Raw genomic sequence first — 16380 nt, forward strand, 5'->3', positions numbered from 1 at the left:
ACAGCTTCTGTCTTAATGGATCAGACTTGTTTCAGTAACTACAAACATGCACACTTTATTTGCAGTTGTAGAAAAAATGCACTCTGTGTCAAAGGGAAATATACAAACAAGACTTGTAAGATATGAGGGGATTTTTTTAACATGGGTATACAGGCTGGAGATGGCAGAGCATTAAATGAAAGAATAGCCTCTCGTTAAGTTTGTTAGCTATTGTGCAGTCCCAGACAGAGGGATTTTTCTCATTCCATTTGTTTAATGTCCAGACATTATTATGCTTAAGCTAAATTGATCATTTTTGCAGAATGTTTTCTCTGAAAGAAAGGCTTTATTCCATGCAACTTAGAAAATAATTTTCAAATGTCTGCTACACACACAGTTGAAACACACATTATGTTAGAAAGAAAACTACACAGTAATAATAATTATTATTATAAGGCAGGTCACTACTACATTTATATAACATACATATTGATTCACACCTGTTGATCATTGATCAACTGTTGTTTTTATGACTTGGTTGCTCCTCTACCCATGATCGCTTTCTTTGTGTTCCTCTCTGGTCTCAGCAGGATTATGTAACACTTGGGCCCAAACAGCGCCACCAAGAGGCCAAAACTGGAGGCCAGGATGGCAAATACCTCCACCGCATCTGCATATTTGCCTGGTGAGTTGACATAAGCTGGGACAAAAGCCACCCACACAGCACAGAAGATGAGCATGCTGAAGGTGATGAGTTTGGCCTCATTGAAGTTGTCTGGAAGATTCCTTGCTAGAAATGCTAAAAAGAAGCTGAGGATGGCAAGGAAGCCAATATAGCCAAGTAGAACTGCAAATCCAATGGTGGACCCCACTACACACTCATAAACTATTTTGTCATTGTGGTATTGTGTGTTTTTATGAGGTACTGGTGAGGCAGAGACAATCCACACAATGCAGATTGCAGCTTGAATGCAAGTTAGAACTAAAATTGTTCCTCTCTGCTGCATGGAACCAAACCACTTCAGGTTGGCACCACCTCCTGGTTTTGAGGCCTTGAACACGGCCAGAACCACCATGGTTTTTACCAGGATGCATGAAACACAAAGCACAAAGCTGATCCCAAATGCTGCATGTCTCAGTTGGCATGTCCACAATCTGGGTCTTCCGATGAATAACAGTGAACACAGGAAACATAGCTTAAGAGACACCAAGAGCAGGAAGCTCAGTTCAGAATTGTTGGCGCGTACCATGGGTGTACTTCGGTGATATGTAAAGATCCCGAGGACAACGGCACAGATAAAAGTACCCAGTAATGAGGTGATGGTGAGGCAGATACCAAGAGGTTCGTGGTAAGAAAGGAACTCTGTTTTCTTAGGAACACAGTGGTCACGCTGGGGGCTGGACCAAAAATCCTCCGGACAATCATTGCACTCCATGGAATCTGATAAATAGGTGCATAAGTTATAAATTCTGGCAGTGTACATACACAATACCGTACGTAACACAGCGTGTCTAAAGACTATTTACATATGAGCCACCTGTTATATTGCTGATTTTTCCCTCAGAGCACGGGATGCAGTCAAAACAGCACACAGGTTCCCCTTTCTTTCTGGCAATGCGGGTGCCTGGAGGACAGCTTTCACTACACACTGACCGGGGTGGCTAAAGGATGAACAATGAACCATAATTCAATTAAGCAATCATTCCATACTGATTTACTAAACTTAGAGCTAAATTTCAAGTAAATGGATTTTCATACAGACAAACAAACAAACAAAAAACCTGGAACAACCTCTTTTGACTCAGTGTTCCAGACGATTTTGTCTTCATCAAGTTTCAGTTCTTCACCTCTTAAGGCCGACCTCTTCACTTCACCCACATTCTGAAGTTGAAATTTTCCATCAGGGAGCCACATCCAGTTCATGATATCATATATTGGTATGGCATCACCATTCTCATCAAATGACACTTGATCACCAAATGATGTGGTGAAGTTGACCTTCTGCAAATAATGTACAATCTACAGTGGATAGCAGAAAACAGAACAGTATTGTGACAGGCAGGGGTTTAAAATGATTTGCAATACAATCAGGACATACATATTTTTAAGTTCAGTGAATCTAAATGAAAAATGAGACATGCCTTGTAAACAAATGATGAAATGGTGTCAGTCCATACTTAACATTATCTACATATTTTTTTCAACACTCATTAAAGGCTACCAGTTGGCAAATTGGAATGAAGTTAATATCACACCTGCCATGGCTCCGCTGTTTGCAAAGTGGCACAGCTTTGCCCGCTGAAAGGCCCTCTCCCTGGCTCACAGTGGAGCATATCATCAAGGGCGTACGCCAGAGCATAAACAGCCTTGTAAACATTATACTCAGGCCTGAGGTTAGACAGATCCAAGAACTCTGTCTCCACATCTTCTATATTTTCTTTTCCAGTGCATAGTGCTCCTCCAGCTTCCACCAATGCTGCTGGGTCAAATTTACACTGAAATATGTACTCCCAAAACTGCCTCACCTGCAGCATATAAAACAAATCAGTACATAGAAACATAACGTTTTATTACTTTTTTCCAATATTTTATTATTCATAATTTTTCTTTATTTAAAATCAGATTATAAGATTCTTGCCATGTTATTTTCAGCGTTGTCATTTTGGTCAGGATGTATTTGTAACAGAAAGTCCCTGAGCCCTGGCATTTCCCCGCGACGGATGGCAATGCCCACAGTGCCGCTCAAATACGGCCTGAGGCGAGGTGTATGGAGTACAGCAGCTGCTGTCCAGGATTCAGCAGCGAACCACTGCAGACCTGTTAAATTCTGTTGCACCACCTTTGTTTTGCAATAAATAGTAATAAAAAAACAACAACATTTAGAACGTTAGAAAAAAAACAGTTCTGTGTACATTAATCTACAAAAAATAACAGTCTAAAAAAATCGATGTTGGGCGTAATAAAACAATCTGAGGATTTCTCTTATTTTTTAGGAATTCCATGAGTGATTTCCTGCACACTCATGGAAATTTGAAATATAGTGTACATATAATAGATTGTCAGAAAATTGTTATTTGGTTTAAACTGGTGACAAGTGACATGATTTTATGGATCAGTGACATTGGATTTACACAAAAACATATGTGCGTGTCTTAAAATCATGACTATGTACATGATATTACCTCATAATTACTAACCTCTTCCATCAGTTGCATCATGTGGGACTCGTGTGCAAATGCCATAACCACACGAGCTGTGGAAGTCTTCATCAAATGTACGATCCTCCTGAGTTCACCCAGGTCACCGTCCCAGGGCAAAACCTCCAGGTAGGCCAGACAGCCTCTACCGGCATCAACCAGATCAGATTGGAAGGATCGGGCAATATGGAGTCCATAATCATCATCAGTGACCAGCAGACCAACCCACGTCCAGCCAAAGCGTTTTAAAATCTGAATCATAGCACTCACCTAAGAGGAAGTGTTGGTGAAAAAATATTAGTGCACACAAACGTATATTCTGCTAACATTTAATTGACTTTCATTAGAATAAAAAAAAAAAAAAGGCTACAAATGAGAAAAATTAAAAAGGTTTGTGCCGTCTGGAGCAATGTCTATAAGTTTACTCTATCACACAAAAATGTATTTTTCATCTCAGTACTCAGTAACAGTGTTTCACCTGGAAAGCATCACTTGGGATTGTTCTGAAAAAGGATGGAAACCGCTGGCGATCACTCAAACATGAACATGTGGCAAAATAACTCACCTATGAAGAAGCAAAAGAAAAGTCAGACCATGTCAGCAATGTTTCTGAAGTATAAAACACTTTTGACACTTGAGGCAAACAAACAAGGCAAATATTGACGAAACTTACAATGGGCATCTTGAATAAACCTAGCACATTGGACATGGCAATAGAGAATGTTGAGTAGGAGTCACCCACAATCCCAAGGACCGGAGGGGAACCTGAACAGTTCCCCTGAAGCAGAAACTGCTCCTCTCGACCACTGGACAATGACAAGGCACCACTGAATCCAATAACAAGTGCACCACAGTTGTCATAAAGACTGTATCCCAGAGTCACATTAGGTAGAAGGTTGGGGTTCTTGTTGATCTCATCAATAGCAAAGGCCATGGACATAGCATGCCTGAACCCTAGAATATCAAAGCTAACACACAAGATGTCATCATTAATACTAAAAATTAAAATGTAATATGTGCTGTGAGAACGTACCTGTTAATATATATTAATAATAAAAAGTTGTATTGCAATATTTCATAACTGCATGAAAGTTGGACGTATGACCATATTCCATAATAATTGTTCAATTATCTTCTAATAAAGACTGTCACCTGCATAGACGCATGATATCAGCTGCATGTATGGGGTACTTACCCTTTGCAGCGGGGCTGTTCTGGCTCTGAAGAAAATGTCAGCTCAGGAAAAACAGAGGTGTAGTGGACCTCAAACAGCCCACCCAGAGCCACATCTCCAGGCTTGTGCATTTCATTAAGATGAAACTTTCTCCGCAAATTACAGAACGAGGCAAATGAGGAGCACACAAGAGAGACACTTAAGATTAAATATGCATCAGATAAAGCTCCCATAACTGTCCTCCTCCCTTCACGCCTTTATATTCTTAATTCAAGGTGGCTTGATTTTATATGCACCACTATGTCATCGAATCTGCATGTTTTCCATCAGTGTGTAATCTATCACACAACCCATTAGGGCAATGGTTATTACGGCAGGATACGACACAACTCATTACCGTAATTATTTTAATATACAGCATTCAAAACATACCGTAACTGCTAGGTAAAACAAGGCATGGGCAAAGTGTTTCAGGACAATATGTATATTCTGGAAATGCTCTCAGCAGCGAATCATAAGTGTACTATTTCTTAATCAAAAGCATCTGAAAAGATCACAACATCCAATAAACATTAACTCTATAGACTGCTGTCATTGTAAATAGTTTAGTTTGAACTAGCAACAGACAAATAAATTAAAATTAAGAAATTGAGTGAACCAAGAGATTAGAGAGAGATTAGCAAAGGGATTATTACTGATTTTAATATAACAGACTACCTTTACCTGTAAAGTTAATGAATGGTAGTTTTAGTGAGTCTTTCTCATCAGCCATCTTAACTAACTTCACTATAAACTATGGGATAAACCCAGTATGACCTTTGGGAAATTAAATCTCATCAAACAACTATTTATGGACACTGCAGAGCCATTTTGAAACCTTAAATTACAGAAATGTGCGCATCAAGTAAAGTGACTAAGGCCAGGTAGATGGCTAGCATAGTGTTGATGCTAATGCTATTGTAAAGCTAACTTGCAGAGAGGGTGGAGTGCAGGGTGTCCAGACATCCTCTTTTCCCAGGCATGTCCTCTTTTTGAGACTTAATAATGTCTCAAAGTCTAACTGTGACACAATTTCAAACTTGTCTCGGATTTTGTTCTACTGGAGCCTCAAGCATGTTTACATCTAATTTGCGTTGCATTGCTAAAACTCAAAACTGGTCACACTAGTGGAGTGGACTTCCTAAAGTAGCAGATCCCCTCAAGGGCAGTGATGTTAAGTGTAGCTAACACTTCAACAACAACAACACCTATTACCACCTATCAGGTAACAGAATAATCTCTGCTGTGTTTTACTGTAGCCCTTTGATTTCATATTTGAGCCAGCTCTCTTTTTGCTGATTCAGATTCTTTGCTTTAGCCAGATTTACTGCCCAACTTCTTCTTTCTTCTAATTATTCTCCTAAATTCTTCTCCTAGAATTCTTCTTCTAATTCCTTCTTCATTTCCCCCTCACTCACACTGCCCTCTTCCAGTTTGTGCTGCCCAGAGTTGCCTATCTTACTTAAAGAAACACAGTTTTAGTTGTTTTTTCTTAAATATTTATTGTAAAGAGAGTTATACAGTATGTTGAACATTGGAAACAAGAACAGACGCGTACTGAAGTGACGCACACTACACTGATCACTTATTGTTACTGCGACTTTAAGACTTGGTGGTACCTCGACCCATGATAGCTTTCTTCGTGTTCCTCTCTGGTCTCAGCAGAATTATGTAACATTTGGGCCCAAACAGCGCCACCAAGAGGCCAAAACTAGAGGCCAGGATGGCAAATACCTCAACCGCATCTGCATATTTGCCTGGTGAGTTTACATAAGCTGGGACAAAGGCCACCCACACAGCACAGAAGATGAGCATGCTGAATGTGATGAGTTTTGCCTCATTGAAGTTGTCTGGAAGATTCCTTGCTAGAAATGCTAATAGGAAGCTAAGGATAGCCAGCAAGCCAATGTAGCCAAGTAGAACTGCAAAGCCAATTGTGGACCCAACAACACATTCATAAATTATCTTATCATTGTAGTAGTGGGTGTTTTTATGAGGCACTGGTGAGGAAGATACAAGCCAGGTGGTACAGATTGCTGCTTGGATTGAAGTAAGAACCAGAACTGTTCCTCTCTGCTGTACAGCACCAAACCACTTTAAACTGGCTCCACCTCCTGGTTTAGAGGCCTTGAACACAGCCAGAACCACCATTGTTTTTACCAAGATGCATGAGACACAAAGCACAAAGCTTATCCCAAATGCTGCATGTCTGATTTGGCATGTCCACAATCTGGGGCGTCCAATGAACAGCAGTGAACAGAGAAAACACAACTTCAGGGACACCAAGAGCAGGAAGCTCAGCTCAGAATTGTTGGCGCGTACCATAGGTGTGCTGCGATGATAAGTAAAAATCCCTAGAACAATAGCACAGATAAATGTTCCCAGCAATGAAGCAGTTGTCAAGCAGATACCCAGAGGTTCTTCGTAGGAGAGGAACTCTGTCTTCTTAGGAACACAGTGGTCACGGTGGGGGCTGGACCAGAAGTCCTCTGGACAACTGATGCACTCGACAGAGTCTAAAAAAAGAGAAAGATTCTTTTTGTTTCACCATTTTAAAACATTTTTAGTTAGAATTTGTTATAGTACATTAGTGGAGTTTACTATTAAAGCTGAACCATTGGATTGAGGACTGCACTGTACACAGGCATAACAAATACAGACGTTTATGATGTCCCCTCAAAGTAGTTATTTGTTAAGTAGTAAAGACATTATGTCTCTGTAGATATATTCATGTCTGAATGGTTATAGATACAAGAAATCATCTGTGATTCTGCATATGCTAACCTTGAAATTTATTTAAAAAAATAAATAAATTGCTGACAAAATTAAACTAACCTGTTTCATTGCTGAACATTCCTTCAGAACAAGGGACACAATCAAAACAGCACACTGGTTGCCCTTTTTTTCTGGCCATGCGGGTACCTGGAGGACAGCTCTCACTGCAAACTGACCGGGGTGGCTGCAGCGATAGCAGAGTTACATCACATTTAATCTGCAATGCTTAATGCTATCATTGGGTGTCAGACAGAACCAAGGTCAAAACAAATAACAAATAGAAGTAACCTCTTTGGAGTCAAAGTTCCAGAAGATTTTGTCTTCATCAAGAGTGAGTTCTTCACCTTTGCCAGTCGTCTTCTTAACGACCCCCACGGTCTGCACTTTTGTTCCTCCATCAGGGAGCCACAGCCAGTTCATGATATCATAAATTGGTAAGGCATCACCATTCTCATCAAATGACACTTGATCACCAAATGATGTGGTGAAGTTGACCTTTTCTAAGTAATACATAAGCTACAAAGAGATTAGATTGAGTAACAGATTAATACTGTGATCAACACTGTGATTTTGCATTCTGCACAAAAAAAAAAAAAACTGGTATAAAAACCTTTGTGTGTGCTTGAGTGTTAACTGATCTCACACCTGCCACGGCTCCAGTGTTTGAAAAGCAGCACAGTTGCTCCCATTGAAAGGGCCTCTCTCCGGAACGCAGCGCAGCAAGTCATCAAGGGCGTATGCCAGAGCGTACACAGCCTTGTAAATATTATATTCAGGCCTGAGGTTTGAAACATCCAAAAACTCTGTTTCCACATTCTTTAGATCTTCCTCCCCAGTGCACAGTGCTCCTCCAGCTTCCACCCAACCTGCTGGAGGTGGAGCAAATCTACACTGAAATGTGAATTCCCAAAACTGCCTTACCTGAAATGTATTTCAAACAAAGTCTTAACAAAAATAACAATAGTTTGTGTTGGAATGACAGATCCAATTCAATTTAACATCCTCACCATGCTATTTCCGTTGTTAACATTGTCATCTAGGTCAGGATGTGTTCTTAACAGAAAGTCCCTGAGCCCTGATATCTCTCCTCTGCGGATTGCGATGCCCAGTGTACCACCCAGGTACGGCATGAGACGTGGTGTCTGGAGGACAGCCGCTGCTGTCCAGGCTTCACTGGCCATCCACTGCAGGCCTGTCACATTCTGCCTCACCACCTGTGAAATGTATGTTGTTAATATTTTTACATTTATGTAACTATGTCATGCTGTGATGGGACAGGATCACTTTGAAACACAACACTAAAATAGTTGTTATTAAGAAACAAGTGAACAGTTAAAAAATAGATGTGATGCATGCAGATAGATGGATATAGATAAATCTATCTAGGTACCTCTTCCATTAGTTGAATCATGTGGATCTGATGTGCAAACACAATGACCACACGAGCTGTGGATTTCTTCATGACTTCAACAATCCTTCCTAGTTCAGCTGGGTTTTCACCCCACGGCAAAATCTCAGAGTAAGCCAGACAACCTCCACCAGCCTTGGTCAGCTCATACTGAAAGGATCGAGCCACATGGAGTCCATAATCATCATCGCTGACCAGCAGACCTGCCCACGTCCAGCCAAACCGCTTAAGAATCTGAATCATGGAATTAACCTAGGTGAAACAGCATGGTGGGTTTAGTGTTCAGGCTGAAAGTTACAGTTTTTTGTCAAAACATGAATCTCACCGTGCTCTTTCTTCTAAATCCATATATGTACATGTTAATCTGCAATTAAATACTTTGTGGTGTTGTTACATGAATACACTTTCTGTGAAAGATATTTTGTATTTCTAAAACAGCATTTCACCTGGAAAGCGTCACTTGGAATTGTTCTAAAGAAGGAGGGAAATCGCTGCCGATCAGTCAGGCAAGAACATGTGGCGTAATAACTCACCTGTGGGGCAACATAAGACATTAGAGAATCCTTACATGCAAAGCATTTACCAACTCGCCGTCTAAAATGTTTTAATTAACCTTATTAATGAAAACAAAAAGCAAACCCAAAATTGAAGAAAGAGTACTTACAAGGGGCAATTTGAATAAACCTATTACATCAGAGGTCGCAATAGAAAATGTTGAGAAGGAGTCACCCACAATCCCCAGGACCGGAGGGACCCCCAGACAATTTTCCTGAAGAAGGTATTCCTCCTCTCGCCCGCTGGCCAGTGACAACGCTGCACTGAACCCAATTACAAGTGTGGCACAGTTATCATACAGGCTGTAACCCAGAGTCACATTAGGCAGCAGGTTGGAGTTTTTGTTGATCTCATCAATAGCAAAGGCCATGGTCATGGCATGCCTGAACCCTGGAGGGTCAAAACTGGCACATGAAATGACATTATTAACTCTAAAAAAATTAACATACTGTGTCAGTGTGCTCAGATTTATGTTGACACTTACCCTTGGCAGCTGAGCTTCTTTGGTTCTGAGGTGAACGACAACTCGGGGAAGACAGATGTGTAGTGGACTTCAAACAGCCCACCCAGTATCACATCGCCAGGCTTGTGCATACCATTAAGATGAAACTGTCTTCTTAATTTACAAGATGAGAAAGGAGAGGACGACTCAGACAAGAAAAAGAAAGAAGAAAGCCAAACCGACAAGAGCATAAATGTACCAAGAGGTGCCCCCATAACTGCTCCTCCTCTTACACTGCTGTTTCTAATGTTTGTGAATACGTGATTTGTTTTATATGGAAGGTCAAGTCTGCTCCGTAAATGATTTTCATCATTTTTTAACACCACCCACAGTCACATGTGAGGGCAGGGCATAAACGGAGCAAATTAATCCTATAGACACAGGCATCACGTCAATGATTTATGCGTTTGTGTTTTGACACCAAAAAGAACACAAATGCTGACTATGTTATTTCATTTTAACTCTTTTTTTTATTCTATGTTCTGTGTTAAATGGAGAATATTTACTTTCTGTAAAAAACACCATTGACACATACAGAGGTGTAAATATAAATGACAGATTGTTGTTAAATTAACTATTGTAAAACAAATAACAGCCTTTCCATATCCTGATTTAGATAAAGATAACAAACTAAATTAACAGGGAAAATGAATGGCACAACTTCAGGGGTTGCATTTAGAGTCAGTATTAATTAATTAACTGTGTTACAATGCAAACATTAGACATGGTGAAGTTAGTGAACCTCACTATAGAAACACCTTTGCGGAGTAATTAGTCAAGGAAGCCCCTGACAGGCCAGTCACCTAAACTGTGTCCTTTATGAATACCTGTGAGATCCTTTTTTATTATCCTTATTATTATTATTTTTGGGCTTTCTGGACTTTATGAGAGGGGGAATGACATGCAGGAAAGGTCGCTCGCTGTGGGACTTGAACTGGGGCTGTCCCTGAACACAACCCCATCATCTATTTCATTGAGCTTCACATGTGAATAGTTTGAACCTAAACACATTTGGCTTACCCTTTGTTATCTGATAATGTTGTCATTTTGTGCTTCAACTTGACAAGATCAACACCTTCTCTTTTGTCATGGGTTTTGTAGGTATAATGTGCTACAGCAGTCTCTGAAACATCTACAATGTGACTTTATGGACTCCATCTAACAGAAGGATGTTTTTGTTTCTTGAAACTCATCCTTGATCTGATGTGGAAGCAGCCATTGTGTGCCTTTTTCAAAGGCATTTGTGTGAATTTTATGGGTATCCCACCATCTTTATTCCATTTTACCTCATGGCAGTTCCTTCGTATTAGTGGCCTTTACTAGTGCAGGGCCAACCTACACCCTCTATGAAGGAAGGGTGCAGGTTGGTCCTTTGGCAGGTTTCGAAGACTCTGCAAACTGACCTTGACAAACTGACGTTAACTCTCTGATAACACTATCTCATAATACTAATGGCCATGCAAATGACATGCATGGCACATGGGAGAACGAGGCTTGAGAAATGCTGTGTGAGGGCCTGCTAAAACGTCACCCACATCTCAAACAATCAAATCATTATGGCAACCAAACATTTTTACAGAGGAACATTGTACTAGCTGGATGAAATAATCTATGGATTTATAACTTAGAGGCTCTGCGGGACAACAGTGAGCAGTCATGTACAGATTATCAAAGCATGTGACAAGTTTAAGCACATTGCACAATCACTAGTGACATGGTGATCCCGTCTTGCCTTAGGCAGCTGGTCAAACAGAATCCTGAAAATATGTGTCTAGATCTGTTTAATAGTATATTATCACAGCACACTTTAAAATGTAAGTAATAAATGAGATCTGCTGCAACAGATCTGCTCTGCTATTGCTTAAAAGGTGTGGACATGGTTGAAGTTCAGAAAAAGAGTGAATGATCAAACAAAGGGCAGGTTGGGTAAATTCGACTTTATTCATTCATTCACCATTGAAAGACAATGAAATGTAAATGTTAATCATATGATATATTAATTGTGAGTATTATTCTTGAATAAATGTAAAATATGACAATATGCGCTGTTTTATGTGTTGACGGCTCCTCGGCCCATGATCACTTTCTTTGTGTTCCTCTCTGGTCTCAGCAGGATTATGTAACATTTGGGCCCAAACAGCGCCACCAAGAGACCAAAACTGGAGGCCAGGATGGCGAATACCTCAACAGCATCTGCATATTTGCCTGGTGAGTTGACATAAGCTGGGACAAAGGCCACCCACACAGCACAGAAGATTAACATGCTGAATGTGATGAGTTTGGCCTCATTGAAGTTGTCTGGAAGATTCCTTGCTAGAAATGCTAATAGGAAGCTGAGGGTGGCCAGTAAGCCAATGTAGCCCAGTAAAACTGCAAAGCCTATTGTGGACCCCACTACACACTCATAAACTATCTTATCTTTGTAGTACTGGGTGTTTTTATGAGGCATTGGCGAGGAAGATACAAGCCAGGTGATGCAGATTGCTGCTTGAATAGAAGTGAGAACCATAACTGTTCCTCTCTGCTGCACAGCACCAAACCACTTAAGACTAGTTCCACCTCCTGGTTTAGAGGCCTTGAACACAGCCAGTACCACCATAGTTTTGACCAGGATGCATGAGACACAAAGAACAAAGCTGATCCCAAATGCTGCATGTCTCAGTTGGCATGTCCACACTCTGGGACGTCCAATGAACAGCAGTGAACAGAGAAAACACAACTTCAGGGACACCAAGAGCAGGAAGCTCAGCTCAGAATTGTTGGCGCGTACTATAGGGGTACTGCGATGGTAGATAAAAATCCCTAGAACAATAGCACAGATGAATGTTCCCAGCAATGAGGTGACTGTCAAGCAGATACCCAAAGGTTCCTGATAGGAGAGGAACTCTGTTTTCTTAGGAACACAGTGGTCACGGTGGGGGCTGGACCAGAAGTCCTCTGGACAACTGATGCACTCGACATTGTCTAAAAAAAGAGAAAGATACTTTTTGTTTCACCATTTTAAAATATTTTTAGTTAGAATTTGTTACAGTACATTAGTGTAGTTTACTATTAAAGCTGAGCCGTTGGTCTGAGGACTGCACTGTACGCAGGCATAACAAATACAGACGTTTATGATGTCCCCTCAAAGTAGTTATTTGTTAAGTAGTAAAGACATTATGTCTCTGTAGATATATTCACGTCTGAATGGCTATAGATACCAGAAATCATCTGTGATTCTGCTAACCTTGAAATTTATTAAAAAAATAAATAAATTGCTGACAAAATTAAACTAACCTGTTTCATTGCTGAACATTCCTTCAGAACAAGGGACACAATCAAAACAGCACACTGGTTGCCCTTTTTTTCTGGCCATGCGGGTACCTGGAGGACAGCTCTCACTACAAACTGACCGGGGTGGCTGCAGCAATAGAAGAGTTACATCACATTTAATCTGCAATGCTTAATGCTATCATTGGGTGTCACACAGAACCAAGGTCAAAACAAATAACAAATAGAAGTAACCTCTTTGGAGTCAAAGTTCCAGAAGATTTTGTCTTCATCAAGAGTGAGTTCTTCACCTTTGCCAGTCGTCTTCTTAACGACCCCCACGGTCTGCACTTTTGTTCCTCCATCAGGGAGCCACAGCCAGTTCATGATATCATAAATTGGTAAGGCATCACCATTCTCATCAAATGACACTTGATCACCAAATGATGTGGTGAAGTTGACCTTTTCTAAGTAATACATAAGCTACAAAGAGATTAGATTGAGTAACAGATTAATACTGTGATTAACACTGTGATTTTGCATTCTGCACAAAAAAAAAAAAAAAACTGGTATAAAAACCTTTGTGTGTGCTTGAGTGTTAACTGATCTCACACCTGCCACGGCTCCAGTGTTTGCAAAGCAGCACAGTTGCTCCCATTGAAAGGGCCTCTCTCTGGAACGCAGCGCAGCAAGTCATCAAGGGCGTATGCCAGAGCGTACACAGCCTTGTAAACATTATATTCAGGCCTGAGGTTTGAAACATCCAAAAATTCTGTTTTCACATTCTTTAGATCTTCCTCCCCAGTGCACAGTGCTCCTCCAGCTTCCACCCAACCTGCTGGAGGTGGAGCAAATCTACACTGAAATGTGAATTCCCAAAACTGCCTTACCTGAAATGTATTTCAAACAAAGTCTTAACAAAAATAACAATAGGTTATGTTGGAATGACAGATCCAATTCAATTTTACAACCTCACCATGCTATTTCCATTGTTAACGTTGTCATCTAGGTCAGGATGTGTTCTTAACAGAAAGTCCCTGAGCCCTGATATCTCTCCTCTGCGGATTGCGATGCCCAGTGTGCCACCCAGGTACGGCATGAGACGAGGTGTCTGGAGGACAGCCGCTGCTGTCCAGGCTTCACTGGCCATCCACTGCAGGCCTGTCACATTCTGCCTCACCACCTGTGAAATGTATGTTGTTAATATTTTTACATTTATGTAACTATGTCACGCTGTGATGGGACAGGTTCACCTTGAAACACAAAACTAAAATTGTTGTTATTAAGAAACAAGTGAACAGTTAAAAAATAGATGTGATGCATGCAGATAGATGGATATAGATAAATCTATCTAGGTACCTCTTCCATTAGTTGAATCATGTGGATCTGATGTGCAAACACAATGACCACACGAGCTGTGGATTTCTTCATGACTTCAACAATCCTTCCTAGTTCAGCTGGGTTTTCACCCCACAGCAAAATCTCAGAGTAAGCCAGACAACCTCCACCAGCCTTGGTCAGCTCATATTGAAAGGATCGAGCGACATTGAGTCCATAATCGTCATCGCTGACCAGCAGACCTGCCCACGTCCAGCCAAACCGCTTAAGAATCTGAATCATGGAATTCACCTAGGTGAAACAGCATGGCGGGTTTAGTGTTCAGGCTGAAAGTTTTTCTTTTTTGTCAAAACATGAGTCTCACCGTACTCTTTCTTCTAAATCCATCTATGTACGTGTAAATCTGCATTTAAAACGCTTTGTGGTGTTTACATGAATACACTTTCTGTGAAAGATATTTTGCATTTCTAAAACAGCATTTCACCTGGAAAGCGTCACTTGGGATTGTTCTAAAGAAGGAGGGAAATCGCTGCCGATCAGTCAGGCAAGAACATGTGGCATAATAACTCACCTGTAAGGCAACGTAAGACATTAGAGATATCCTTACATGCAAAGCATTTACCAACTCGCCGTCTAAAATGTTTTAATTAACCTTATTAATGAAAACAAAAAGCACACCCAAAATTGAAGAAAGAGTACTTACAAGGGGCAATTTGAATAAACCTATTACATTAGAGGTCGCAATAGAAAATGTTGAGAAGGAGTCACCCACAATCCCCAGGACTGGAGGGACCCCCAAACAATTTTCCTGAAGAAGGTATTCCTCCTCTCGCCCGCTGGCCAGTGACAACGCTGCACTGAACCCAATTACAAGTGTGGCACAGTTATCATACAGGCTGTAACCCAGAGTCACATTAGGCAGCAGTTGGAGTTTTTGTTGATCTCATCAATAGCAAAGGCCATGGTCATGGCATGCCTGAACCCTGGAGGGTCAAAACTGGCACATGAAATGACATTATTAACTCTAAAAAAATTAACATACTGTGTCAGTGTGCTCAGATTTATGTTGACACTTACCCTTGGCAGCTGAGCTTCTTTGGTTCTGAGGTGAACGACAACTCGGGGAAGACAGATGTGTAGTGGACTTGAAACAGCCCACCCAGTATCACATCGCCAGGCTTGTGCATACCATCAAGATGAAACTGTCTTCTTAATTTACAAGATGAGAAAGGAGAGGACGACTCAGATATGAAAAAGAAAGAAGAAAGCCAAACCGACAAGAGCATAAATGCACCAAGAGGTGCCCCCATAACTGCTCCTCCTCTTACACTGCTGTTTCTAATCTTTGTGAATACGTGATTTGTTTTATATGGAAGGTCAAGTCTGCTCCGTAAATGATTTTCATCATAGTTTAACACCACCCACAGTCACATGTGAGGGCAGGGCATAAACGGAGCAAATTAATCCTATAGACGCAGGCATCACGTTAATGATTGATGCGTTTGTGTTTTGACACCAAAAAGAACACAAATGCTGACTATGTTATTTCATTTTTAACTCTTTTTTTATTCTATGTTCTGTGTTAAATGGAGAATATTTACTTTCTGTAAAAAAACACCATTGCCACATACAGAGGTGTAAATATAAATGACAGATTGTTGTTAAATTAACTATTGTAAAACAAATAACAGCCTTTCCATATCCTGATTTAGATAAAGCTAACAAACTAAATTAAGAGGGAAAATGAATGGCACAACTTCAGGGGTTGCATTTAGAGTCTGTATTAATTAATTAACTGTGTTACAATGCAAACATTAGACATGGTGAAGTTAGTGAACCTCACTATAGAAACACCTTTGCGGAGTAATTAGTCAAGGAAGCCCCTGACAGGCCAGTCACTTAAACTGTGTCCTTTATGAATACCTGAGATCTCATGCAGTAATAGTATCTTTGTAGCCCCATGCCAGCACATGTTGCTCTAGTGTCTTTCATCTTGAGGTCCAAATTCCTGGATTACAAGGAAGAAAAGAGTGATTTTAAAAAGATTTTAAAAATTCAGATTTTTTTCCCAGCAGGTTCCCTCTCAACAGTTAATGTTGCTATATAAAGGACAAGAAATGTTAAGGACTGCTCTAGCTAGCTTAGCTAGAGTGACACATGTCC

General features: G+C 40.6%; 2 protein-coding genes and 1 pseudogene across 2 annotated transcripts; all 3 read right to left on the minus strand.

Moving 5' to 3' along the window:
* Nucleotides 1–506: 506 nt before the first annotated feature.
* LOC125013686 (extracellular calcium-sensing receptor-like) lies at nucleotides 507–4509 on the minus strand. The gene is made up of 9 exons (XM_047594554.1): nucleotides 4373–4509; nucleotides 3851–4145; nucleotides 3656–3742; nucleotides 3178–3447; nucleotides 2619–2819; nucleotides 2236–2505; nucleotides 1772–1999; nucleotides 1518–1641; nucleotides 507–1420 (listed from the first exon to the last, which is right to left on the minus strand). Exons 1-9 carry the CDS (start codon nucleotides 4480–4482, stop codon nucleotides 507–509), a joined length of 2499 nt encoding a protein of 832 aa, XP_047450510.1. The 5' UTR covers nucleotides 4483–4509.
* A 1483-nt stretch (nucleotides 4510–5992) lies between these two features.
* On the minus strand, nucleotides 5993–9845 carry LOC125013665 (extracellular calcium-sensing receptor-like). Its single transcript, XM_047594534.1, has 9 exons — nucleotides 9613–9845; nucleotides 9238–9532; nucleotides 9020–9106; nucleotides 8556–8825; nucleotides 8173–8379; nucleotides 7811–8086; nucleotides 7454–7681; nucleotides 7226–7349; nucleotides 5993–6906 (listed from the first exon to the last, which is right to left on the minus strand). Exons 1-9 carry the CDS (start codon nucleotides 9843–9845, stop codon nucleotides 5993–5995), a joined length of 2634 nt encoding a protein of 877 aa, XP_047450490.1.
* A 1835-nt stretch (nucleotides 9846–11680) lies between these two features.
* LOC125014091 lies at nucleotides 11681–15419 on the minus strand (annotated as a pseudogene).
* Between the last annotated feature and the right edge of the window lie 961 nt (nucleotides 15420–16380).

The sequence above is a fragment of the Mugil cephalus genome, chromosome 9 (assembly GCF_022458985.1).
Source record: "Mugil cephalus isolate CIBA_MC_2020 chromosome 9, CIBA_Mcephalus_1.1, whole genome shotgun sequence".
NCBI lineage: Eukaryota > Metazoa > Chordata > Actinopteri > Mugiliformes > Mugilidae > Mugil > Mugil cephalus.